The sequence below is a fragment of the Aulonocara stuartgranti genome (genome assembly GCF_965226115.1).
Source record: "Aulonocara stuartgranti genome assembly, chromosome: 16".
In the NCBI taxonomy this organism is placed as follows: domain Eukaryota; kingdom Metazoa; phylum Chordata; class Actinopteri; order Cichliformes; family Cichlidae; genus Aulonocara; species Aulonocara stuartgranti.
In genome coordinates, this window is record NC_138952.1 from 14713968 (window position 1) to 14726742 (window position 12775).

Below are 12775 nucleotides of genomic sequence, written 5' to 3' on the forward strand. Positions count from 1 at the left end.
AGGTCAAGAATAAACTGTTAAGATCAATGCAAAATTCAGTGTTGTTAAAGTTTATCACCATATTATGTCTGTAGTTAATGATTTGTGTACATGTGCCAATCTAAATTATACTTAGAAGTCCCCACTTCTTGGCCGTTGTAATATCTTGTTGTTGTTTTTTTGTACTTATCGCATTTATCTCATTAAAATAGTTGAAAGTTTGTATTTAAGACCCAAAGAAATAATAGAAACTATAACCTTTGCCTGTGCTCAGTGAGCTAACCCTAACTTATACTGATGTAGTTTTAACTGCCTTCAGCTCCTTCAAAGCTGTAGTAAGTTAAATTTCAACCCACCTTCCTTAGATATGGTTGTTTGCTCTCACTGTGTGTGATTGTCATACAAGTGGCTTGCCTCTGGTGGAGTCTGCAGTTTCTACCAAATGAAAAGCTCCCAGTGAAGTGGCTCATTAGGCCAAGAACTGATCTCTGAAACAGACTTGAGCTAATAGTAATCTGAGGCCTCTGCTGTGATCGGACTGCCTGATTCACATGCAGCCTTGGCCTTCAGTCAGAAGGAGATTAAACCCAAATAATCTTTGTTTAGACGGCGCAGATTGTCATAGAGACATAAATAGGAATTTGTTTGTATGCCAAGGCTCTCTGCTTTCTATGACTCCTCATTGTTGCTGGTTCTTTTAAAGCATCTTTGCTCGCTTGTTGTCGTAGTATTGGTAACATAAGTCAACCACAGATGAGTTCCACATGATCATGAGTGAGCCCTCTTGATGTCTAATCTGCACGGCACAGTTCTGTCATGTCAGTGTGCTGCTGATCAGTTAACCATGCACTTGCCAGATCCAGACAAAATTTCTGAACGGCATTTTTAACATGTTTCTTGGCTTATAAGTGCACAATAGCTGAAAGCACGTGAAATGATTACAGTCGGTCTTTGGGAGTCACATGTACAGTATTAGTCAGTCTATATGCTTCACACTGAACCAAAGGAAAATGACTCTGTAACAGGAATGCAGCCAAGGCCTCATGTCTGCTCTTCTGCCTCAGCTAACCACAGAGTTGACAATCAAATTAGATTGCACCCACATCCAGGAGACCGTCGAGTTGAATCTCTGAGTATCGTGCCTGCTGTCATGGAGACAGAGAAGTTCAGAGTCATTACTTGTTTAAATGCCATATGGGGGGGACTGTAGCTTGGATGCTGTTGTTGCTCTTCTCAGTAGTCTGCCCAGATTACGTCTAAGCTGCTTTGTTTAAAGGCTGCGACGCACCACAATCTGCTGTTATTTCTGCTGTGAGGTACCGCATCTGAAATCCACTCCAGCAGATTAATCACAAGAGTAGCCCTCATGTTTAAATGAAGTCTAATCTGTCACATCGGCAGGTCCAGAGTGGGTTTTTACCTGGAAAACGCTTTCTGGTACTTCCCAGGGTAAGGTGTATCCAAAGTGCATTGGTGGTAATATGCAAATTGGCTTTTTGTTAGAATGTCATTCAAATGTGCGAAGACACTGAGCCCTGCATCTCACACAGTGCTACATGAAACCCAGGAAGTGACTAAGCTAAACCTCTTAGGTTTTTCCACGTTGACTCTTCTTCATTAATAAAATAGAACAGTGGGTTTTGTCTGTGGTGCAGAGGATGAGCAGTGGCTGAATCCCGTGCGTCAGGACCACCAGACAGAGCTGCTCTTTATTCTGTGTGAAGCCCAAGACGGAGCCTGGCACTGGACCCAGAGCCGGCAGGCCACGAGAGGCCTCCACACATACCCGTTTCTAAGCGTGTGTGTGTTTGTATTGGTTTCTGCTGTGCTGGATCCCCAGGATACTCACCCACCAATTAGCCAGAACAGCACTGAGGATGTTATGCTCAGGGAGCAATGAAATCCTGCAACCAACGCTCTGGCCTGTGAAATCTCAGAGGGGATGTGAGGTACTGCGATGTGAAGCGATAATGTGCTGCTCAAGATCCCAAAGCATAGCCTGGAGGCATCTTGCCTGGCTGGCAGAGGCTCAGCTGATTATGTGAGAAAAAGTCTCTCAGCTGTGTGCAGTCACCACCCAGTTGAAACTACTGAGGGTCCAATCAGTATCGTTGGTCTAACTTCAGTTTTGACATGTGCACATTCGGGGGTTCGGTTTTCTGCTCCACTATGTGGGTGGCACATAAACCCAAAGGAAATCATTGACTCTAGAATAATCTTTAAACCTGTCAGCTGGACTTTGTTTTGATTTTACTTTGCTTTTGTTTACCTGCTGAATGAAGTTTCAGTTGCGTGGTTGTGGACTAATAAAGCAGCCGAACACTTTGTTTGGCATCAATGAAATGTTGAATGCCAGCTAGCAACTGTGTTAAGAGGAAAAGAAAATGTCCCTGGGAGTTTTGACATCAGCCTGGAGTCATTGTTTAGACTTGGCCATCCATAGTTATATTTGGTGTAATTCTTCCTGCAGGTGTATGATGATGGAGTCTTAAAAAGACCAGTCTGATCCTTTCATGTGGGTAACAGTCCATTGCCAGGACCAGTCCAAAATTCACACAAAAGAGCAACAGAGTTGCAGCTCTTTTGAGAAGTGCATTATGGTCAGGATCTGTCCAGGCTCCAAGGTGGCAGCTGCACTAGAAAGACATTCTGCTTGGTCTGTCAAAGTTCTGCATAAGAGTGGGTGTTTTGTTGTGACCTCTTAAGAATTAGTTAATGTTAATGATGTTGAGTTTTATCTAAAACTTCCAGCAAATTCATCAGTTATTAGTGTCATTATGACAAGGATACACTTTATCCTCTGGGATTGACACTTGTCAATCCTGGGCCTTGAGCTTAATTTTTGTCCTCAGTTGTGATGTGATGTAACACTTTGTCTCAAAAGTTAGCTTTAACATTCTTTTTCAGGCTTTTATTTTAGTACGTTTTTATTATTTTATTCTTTGTGAGACATAAGCTGCTTTTGAAATGGCCACAGTAAAAAAGGCAGGTTCTGTCGGGTAGCAACTTGCCAGAATTAACATCTGCGGAGCAGAATGGGAGGTGCTGTTGAATTTGAATGGACTCCATTAGACCTGAAGACAATGTGGCAGTCTGCTGTTTCAGGTTTTATTGGACAGAAGATTTGCCTTTTACTCTAGACTCTTTACAAGTAGCTACAGAGAAGCACCAGCCTATCCGGGGTTATGATTTGGATTCAGTACCAACTCAAGCGCTTCCAGTAAATCTCAAAAACAGAGATAGGAAATTGGCAAGACATCAGTTTTGTTTCTTTCCTACAGTAGAAGCTTCAGATTGCTTTTTCGTTAAAAAAAAACACGTTACCAACAAATGGTAAATAATTTTATGCACCTATAAAATAAATCTATAATATATAATAATAGATTGAATCCTTCAAATTCAGGTGAGCAGGCAAGTTTCCTCTCCTATGAAAATCTTGTATTAAGATGCTCACCATGGGACAGTTGAACAGGTTTGAATAATACCTGTGATCACTGACGCTGGTGTTCAGATGTTTCAGCTTTGAACAGTTTGATCCACAGTTAAGTCTGCAGGCACCGTGTCCGTGTGCTCGACAGGGATGCCACTTGCAGCCCTTTTTTTATACCATAAAAGCAGCTCTGTGCTCAGTAATCATGTGGTTTCAAGCTCCCATGCAAAAGTGTACTTTTGTGGCGGGCACCTGCTGTTCAGAGTGCCTCTATCGTCTCGTTAGAAAAAGTGAGTGTACGGCTCTTTGGCGTTTGAGGGATGCCGGTTTAGACAGGGTGGGATTGGAGGGTCAAAATTTACAGGTGTGTTTGGGGGTTTTTTTGTGGGGGAGGTAATCATGATTCTGTCAGAAATGTTTGCACGCCTTCCAGAAGTGTCACAGAGCAGGAAAGTAATGTTTTAGCTGCAGTGCCACATAAAGGCGTTGAAACTGCAAACTAGGGGACAGTAATTCTTTCGAAGCAACGGTAAAGCTTCCTGGTTTTCCAGTGAAAATAAAGCGAAAGCACTCAGCTCTCAGGTTACGTCATGCCTGCCATCAGTGCGTGCGGGTGACATCATGGAAGCCATTTCAAAGGCTTTTTATTTTATCACTTTTTCTTGTGAAGTTTGTATGTAATCAGTTTCGTTATTGCATTTAACCTTTGAATTCCACTCTTGTGACTAATGAATAAGTGTGTATAACAGGATAAAAAACAACCCCCACCCACCCAAATGCACACATAAAACAGGATGCTGAATACTTTTACTTTATTACAGATCTAAATGCGACACAGTGACACAAATGTGGCCATCATTGTCACAGCTTACAGTTAGGCACTAAGCTGGTTGTATTTGTCAGGCTTGTGTTAATAAAGGACAAATTAAATGCTATTATTGAGCAGTAGTATTAAATCATCCGGCTTCTTTTTCATTTCATTGAAGATTTCCTGCCACAGGAGGAAGATTTAAAAGGTTCTTTTAAATATTATAATCCATGTAAACTAATTTTTCTCATCATTTTTAACTCAGCCGAGCCATTTTTTATTAACTGTTTTGAACAAACAACATTTCGGGTTCATATTCGCTCTGGAACGTGGACTCCACCTCAGTCCAGTCACTTTCGCAACCTCACAACATCTGGTCTGGCCAGAACGCCTCTGTGTTCATGTATCACTTGTTTTATTTGGATAGCTTCCTGCTGTTCCACACCACCTCCATGATGTTTCCGGAATTTGGATAGCATCCAGCACTCAAGCCACAGTTTTTTTCCTTTCTTTTTAATCCACAACTTAAACATATTTTTGCAATATTTTGTGTATTTTACCCACAAAGTGTTATAGATTTTTTTTTCTGTGTCATGCTTTAAAATTGAACAAAGCTGTTGGGCTCCGATTTCAACATCGATCATTTGACTTCTTCTGCGTTTCGCTGCATTTGTGGCGAGGCTTGCTGAAGGCACTTTGATGGCATTGTGAGCAGCGTGGATAAAATGAGAATAGCGAGTACCCACTCTTGTTAGAGAGTGTGAAGCTGACAGATGGTCTGCTAAGTCCAGTATGTCATGTTATCGGTGAGCGCAGTGAGGTAAATGGATGAAATGTCGTTGGAATGTGTAAAACGAGAGGCAAAAACATTTGACTCACCGAGTGGTCAAGAGGCATTCTAGTGAACAGCTTCACAAACACAAACGCTACTGTCAGGTCAGGGGGGTCCTGGGGATTACAAAGCTAATCTGAGGACAGACAGGGGACACCTGTGCCCCCAAAGAACGCCAGGGATTACAGATCCACGCTGACACTCCATTATGAATATGACAGATTTCGATTCTGCCTGAGCTGCGGGGCTCCTCCGCTCCCCTGAAGGTTAACGTGAAAAGCAAGAAGTGAAGTGAATCATTTATTATGCAGTTTTGCCGTCACATATTAATACTCATAGGGATGGTGTTTTACAACTCACACTAGCCTGAAGCGCAGCATTAACCTCAATATAAATTTGTAAATGCCTCAGAAACAAAACACCCCAGCATTTGATGAAGCAAGCATTGGGAGAGACCAGTACAGCATCCAGTCATTTCCGTAGCGTTGAGCAATTTGAGGATTATTGCTCTGACTAGTTTTTAATAACCGATGCAATGTGAGGTTTTCTTGTTGTGGCACGCAGCGTGGCATCAGTCTGCTCATTTAAAAAGACAAGTGAGACGTTTTAGCGAAAAGCAATTGATTAGAGGTCGGAACGTGGCTTTGAATGATGCAAATTGGTTGTTTACAGCAGAAAGACGGGTCTTCTATTAAGGTCATTAGTTTCATTAATGCTGACAAAACAGTTATGCCGCATCTGTTGGTTTGAACACAGAGATTAAGTTCTTCTGGATTGTGGTGCGTTAGCAGGGAGAAGGTAGACGCAGAGGAAGAAAGAGGGGAGCGTGGGTTTGCTACCAACTCACGGCAACCCAAATCCTCAAGGAGAAACCAATCACTGCGCTGAAAGATATCTGAGAGGAGAGCTGGTGACAGTGAGGTGATGTACGGCACACTTTTGTCAGGTTCTGTCTCATGTTACTGTGTAGTAAACACAAGTAAACGCAGTGGAGCATGTTCTGAAAGTGGATGTTTTCTTTAATAGGTGGTCTACCAGGGTTTCTTGATTTTCCTAGTTGGATCGAGCTCTTTTGTTTGCATTCGCTCAAGCCAAAATTGCTTGGTATGTGAGATCACAGCAGGCAGCATGTGGAGTGATGATGTGAACATGTGGTTGTGGATTCTATCTGATGTAAAATTGGTGCGTTATCATTTTTTTTGTTGGCTGTCACAGAAAATTCAAGTGCTTCTCCTTAATCCCAGATCTATGTTTCAACTGCAGTTACCATCAAAGACGTTATGAAGTTTATAACTATTTTTATGTATACTTCACAGTATATGTTTTACTCCTAGTTTGTTCTGTGACACATTTGAAGACCTGCAGGGTGTTTTAAGAAAATGGAAATAAAAATGTGTGTTTTGTTTGTGTGTGTGTATGTTTGCACACCTAAAGGTGCAAAACACTACATTTTAGACACGTTCCAAAGCAAGTAGTTAGTTAGCCAGTTGTGTCAATATAGTTTAGATCTTGTAGCAGCATTACTGACTGAAGCAGGTCCTTCATGTGGGCTGTGTGTTTGCTTTTCTAGCCAGCTGTGCTGTGAAGGCTGTGCCTGAGCAGACCTCCTGGTAGGTAGTGGTGGTTGGTGGGCTTTGAGCCAGCAGTCTATTTTTACTTCTTTTATGACTTAAGCTGGATAATGATAGGATACGTGGGCTCTAATAAGTTCTGATGTGAGTTAAACATTGGCATAAAGTTATTAGTAGCAACTGTTAAAGTTGAGCTACACTAAAATTGGCCCCCTGTATCTGAGTAAATATGGCATAGTTTAGCACGACATACTGGCTCGTTGTCTCCACAGTACTGACAGTTATTAATGACCTGGATTCATGTTCAGGCTACAGCTTTGTTTCTAAAGGAACTCACTCAGTAACTGTACAGATGTGGGACAGCTGCTTTGGAGATGAAATGTGACTTTGGCAGCATGAAGGGAGGCTGGAGAGCATTGAAACCCCACATTTCACTGAGAGGGGATGGTCATCTAGCACAGTGAATTCCACTATTTTTTTTTTCTCCCTCTTGTCGTTTGCGTTTTGTTGCCGTCTGGAGGGAGTCTCCGATGCTTTGTCAGGGTCTCCCAACAGGATTGTCTTGTTGACTAAATCCCTTTCATTGTGCTTTTTTAGGATTTAAACTTCCTTGCAGCTGCACTGGTTGCACGCATCTGCTTTACCAATACTTAAAATGGCTTTGCCACCATTTTATATCAGATTATTATTAATTTTCAGCATGAATGAGTGCATCCTTTTAGCGTGTTTGCCTGTGTCTCAAATTTCTGTTATGCTTTACTGTTTTACTAACCAGTTAAATTTAGGTGCGTATTCGTCAGGGTGGTCTGCCATCAGGTGTTGGTTAAAAGCTGCCCAGCCCTCCTCAGCTGCACCCCATTAATAACACAGTTGCACAGATACCAGTGTGGTTGTAGACATGGGGTAACCCAGTGAGCTGAGTGCTTGTCACAGCTCATTAGCAGTGGGATGAAATGAAGGCTGGTAGAAGTGGTCTTTTGCTTTAGTTGGAGCCTCACCAAGCAGTTCAGTGACTTCACCACAGCGACTCAGCAAACCACCCAAGCCACACAAGCACCCAGGCCAAAGGTACTCTTAATTCCAAACAAAACAAGGTAGACGTTTAGAAGTAAAAGTCTACCCTCCTTCAGGTTTCTCTCTCCAAAATGTAAAAGCACTTCTGTGTGTAACATAGTAAACCCGCTGGTGGTTTTCTGTCACTTAATGTGACCGTCCGCTCAGGCGTCAGATTGTATTTTAATGTGTTTAGGGAAGACGAATGGATACAAAGCCTAGTCATCTGGTCAGCAGCCAGAATGAGTCAATAGAACCCTTATGACTCCCAATTCCCTGCAGTCAGCACAGCAGCGATCATTCGACTCAAAGCTTCGGCAGAATACTAATTCAATTTCCTTTAGTTAAATATCTACAGGCTACAACCTGAGTTTTTACCATATCCATTAGCCACCCCTATTTTTTTTTACTATTTTGCCAGGAAAATGAGAAAGGGGTGAACAATTTATATAAGAGTGTATAACAGTATATAAGAGAAAATAGTTTGTGCAATTCTAGCAAGTTTGAAAGTCAATATCTAGTATGACCACATTTATTCTTCAACACTGCCTGAACTATCTTACACAAGCTTTCTTGTAATTTATTTAAGTCATCTTCAGGAATAGTTCTCCAGGCTTCTTAAAAGACATTCAGAGCTTTGGATGTTGGCTGCCTTTCGTTCCATTTGTCACCAAGATGATTACAGGTTGTTTCAGTAATGTTGAGGTCCATGGTTTGGGGAGGCCAATCCACGGCTGATAGTGTTTGACTCCGTGTTTGTTCTATCCATGCGGGGTTTCACTGCACTGACACTGTTTGGGATCAATGTTAGGCTGAAAAATCAAAAGCTTTCCAGATGATGATACTTGGTGGATCAGACTCTGAGGATACTTTTCTATGTTCATATTTCCATCAGTTTTCAGAAGATCCCCAACACTGCTGGCTGAAGTCTGTCTTCTAGGAGGCAAAACAAAAAAAATAATAGGTGGTGCAAGTAGGGCTGTTGTTTCATTTTACGCTATTGTTTGTTTCGTGGTGTCGCAAAATAAACTCTTTACGGCAATGTTTTTTCATCGTTTTGATGGTCACTGTAGTGGCTATATTCATTTCTTAAAGTTCTCTCTTTCTCTTATATTTTATATAACCACACTACAGACGGACAAGCCCCTGTTTTTAAGCGTTGTGGTTAGCAACAACGACGGTAACACCATCGCGTGTTCCACATAAACCTTTCACAATAAAGCTCAAGATCCTGTTGAGACTTTTCAAAATAAACCGAATCACGTGAAAGAGCAGATTATTTACGGATGAGAAGTAAAAAAGAGCCGCCGGGTGCTAATAAATAAACCTTAGACTCAAACGTTAGAACAAGGAAAAGTAGAAGCTGAGTGCGGTACCCGCTCTGATAGATGATGCAGCCCAACCAGTGTGGATGGGAAAAACAACCTCAACTCTAATGGTTATGTTTTCTAATTTTTTCCCCTGCTCTTTGCTGAATGGCTCTCTCTCACACAGCTGTATTGTGCATCTGTATTATTGTGTATTCTCTATGACCGAAAGCTGCAGAAACACTCAGTTTAGCTATACACCTCTATGCTATTTTTGTGCTCTTAATGTGTTTCTGTTTTATTTCTATAAGAATAGCTGGTTAACCAGTATCCAGCTGGGTCGCACTTGTGTTTCCATGTTCTTTGCGCAGCATACTGGGAGCGCTAGATAATTGTTTGTAGCCTTTCTAAATCCACACGAGGGTGTGGTGAATAATGCTGGAAAGTGCAACATTTTGGACAGCTGCAGAGGTGTTCGTACATGAAGCAGATGTCGATAAAGTAAAACCGGATAAAGAGAAAGAGTTGTGCAAGAGTTGTGTTTTTTTGCACGATCTAAGCTTATTTTCAGTCTTAATGTGTTCGCCAACACATGGGTCACATTAGGTGTGACTGAACAACAGGCTCTTCACAGGAAATCACTTGCTTAACCTCATCAAAGAGGAACAGCTTTAAAAAAAAGTTTCAAAGCAAAATACTGAAAGATGTTCAGAGCATCCACCTTTACTTCAGACTCACTTCTGTACTTACGCCTTCGTTTCTTGCCCTGGGATAACTGGCTGAAGAGTCATAGCAGTAACTTAGAAAGCAGGGTTAGATGTTTACCTGTCCTGCCTCAGCAGATTTCTGTATCTGGCAAGACAGATAAACCATCAGCTGTTTGGTTAGTGGAAGACTTGATATTTTATTTGTAGACTGATGGCAAAAATCTTGTAAGGAATGTAAAAAAAATTCTACTTAGCAACAGGCTCAAACTAACACACACACACACACACACACACATATTAGTTGGAAAACAAATTCATGGTCAGATTTCCTTAATCATAGAAAATCTTTTTCTGTGCGCTGTTTGTCCAATCTTGTTTACAGAACAGAATATTTTCTTCTTAACAGAGTGGAACTTTTTGTGTTTCCTTCTAAACTTTCCTTTTGTTTTCTGTTTATATATTGTGGCCCATTTTTGTAAAACCTCTAAGACGCCTTAGGGAGGGGTCAGTTTCATTTACAGCTGGATTATCCCAAATGAACAGGAGGGAAGAGCACATGTAAACATTTTTGGCGACCTTTCCCTAATGATCCTCACTCACACTTTGGCTAACTCTTCTGTTGCCTGCTCATTGCTATGTTTAGCAACGAGAGAGCCCGTAACCAGCTGTTAGGTCAGAGGTCCATTAAGCTTGCAATCTCTTAATTACTCTCTTTGGGAGCCACGGACACCCTGATGTTGTTGGTGCAGAGTATAGTGTATAGATGCTTGCATCTTACCAATGATGACAGGTTTCTTAGTTTGATTTTATGTTTGGGATTAATGATGGTATTTATTCATTACATTGATCATTGTTTTGATTAACTGGGACCTTTCTCTCTCTTTCAGAACTCAATGAATCTTCCTCCAGACAAAGCGCGGCTCTTGCGACAGTATGACAATGAGAAGAAGTGGGAACTGATCTGTGATCAGGTGAGCATCAGCCACTCATCTAAATGATGTGATCCGATGTAGCTGCTGCATAAGTCACATTTAATTGATTGTAGCTGCTTAATTACTAAATCATTTTAAATGCTGAAAACATCTGGGTAAGGTTCACACAGAATGATGTTATATGTGCTGTCTGGACTGTCAGCTGAGCGTGTAATCTAGGAGAAGGTCCCACCCCACTGTGTGTCGTGACCGCAACACTCATGCTCCATTGCCCTGCCTTTATCCAGTAAGCCTTTTGCCATCTTTACACGCCACCCTGGCTTCCTTGGTCAAGTGGGTTAAGTGGCACAGCAGGGAGCGCACATCACTTAGCTAGTTGAAAAAACTCAGCCTCTTATTGGCGTCAGTGCTGCGTGTAGGAAATAACAGAGGGTGCACGTTGTGCAATGAGCTGTGGTCTGAGCGCTCTACTCAGTCCGCAACCTCTGTGCCAGAAAGTTTTTCTGCCTCCTTGAACAGAGGAGAAAAGCAGAGACAAGATCAAGACCACCACCCACCAAAAACTGTATTGATAGTTACTGACCCTGAGAGGAACTGTAACAGAAACCACCAGACTGCTGACCAGCAGTCAGAGATCTTCATGGGGCTGACTGCAAACTGTCACAGTTGAAGTAAAAATAGTCGCTTTCATTGAAGCTAAACGTTGCCCGGTGATTTTTGCTGACAGTCTTGGCTTCTCGATGGTCACGCACAGAAGAAGGGAACATGCTCGCCACAGTTCATGTTCATAATAAACGTTTTATATTGTGAATTTAAAGTTTCTTATCCTTTCTGTGAGGATGGGAACCTTGAGACAGACCGCTTTGAGCTGGAAAACTATGGTGGAAATTTTTCCAGCCAGAAAATCGGTTCTGAAAGGAAACTAATTTTCAGCGCAGGAAAGTTACAGCAATGAATTTGTGTGGTACTGAAATTAGCAAGGAAAAAACCACAGTAAATTCATCTAAATATAGATTTACTATGGTAATGCTTTAATCCTGTCAGATATAACATCTAGTTATATAATTCTCTCTTATGAGAAAGGTTACATTTGGAAAACCAAATTTAGAAGCTTAACCTGCTCAGACAATAAAGGTGGACATCAGTCATTTGAAAGTATGCTCCATCTCTTTCCTACACTTTGTTTGGTATTAGGTTGAAGTTATAGAATGAAATAATGCATTTTCCTCAGTTTTACTGTTGACATCAAAGAATATTGCTAACCCAGTTCTTCCAGTTCTTTATTCATTTTTTGTTTTCAAAATAAACCTATACCCATGACACTGCAGGCAGCTGTGGGACTAAGTTACTTTCTGTGTCATAGCTACAGTGAAGCCCTTAATGTAACCATGGCAACAGAGAGAAGCAGAGACGACAGGTACACACCCCCTCTGGAAAACAGCCCTTGCGGATGAAATATTAAACGTTTTCTTTCCAGCAATTATGAGGATTTATGAAATATTGATAAATTGTTGAGGTTGTTCTTGAGGTGAACGCAAGGTTAAAACATCCCGAGTACAAAGAGGGAGATCGGCACGATCAACTCTTCCCAGTCGAGTGCTGTGGTTGTGATCTATTTCTAGCCATCGGAGCGTTGTACAGAGGCGTAGTTCATATAGATGAGTCGCTGTGAGAGTACAACAACTGGTTGGCAACTCTAATTTTAAAAGGTTTCTCAGATGTAGAGCAGGAAGTAAAGATCACTGCTCAAACTTAACTTAAACCTGCTATTCTGGACTCTTCATTGCCACGTAGCATGTTGAAACCCGCTTATATTCCTCTACATACCAAACATATTTGCTCACTGTGATTTCACCGGTCTTTATAAATTCACACTTTTATATTTGTGAGGTATTTACACACCTCACAGGTCTTTGCGCTCGTCATGATTTGCACCGTACCGTTCGCTCGTTATTTTGCAGACTCTCCAGCTCGAGCTTCCAAGCTTTAGAGCTGTCCGCCTGCGTGTTGCTGTCTGCTGAGAGCCGGCTCTTTTTCCTGACAGCTCTCTCGTCTTTCCTGTTTTTATGCGACAGACCCTGTGGCAGTGACAAATGTGATGTTGTCGATCCGTTCTCTGTATCTGTGTGCGGAGGGTGGACACCTTTCCAGGATGT

The 12775-nt window shown here is 41.7% G+C and overlaps 1 protein-coding gene across 8 annotated transcripts in view; it reads left to right on the forward strand.

The window, feature by feature from the left end:
- Positions 1 to 12775, forward strand: part of fmnl2a (formin-like 2a) — a 50119-nt gene that overhangs the window by 3937 nt on the left and 33407 nt on the right. For all 8 annotated transcript variants that reach the window (XM_082507167.1, XM_082507168.1, XM_082507165.1 and 5 more), the window contains exon 2: positions 10575 to 10658. In XM_082507167.1, the coding sequence (XP_082363293.1) occupies positions 10575 to 10658 (84 nt within the window). The remainder of the gene's footprint in view (positions 1 to 10574; positions 10659 to 12775) is intronic.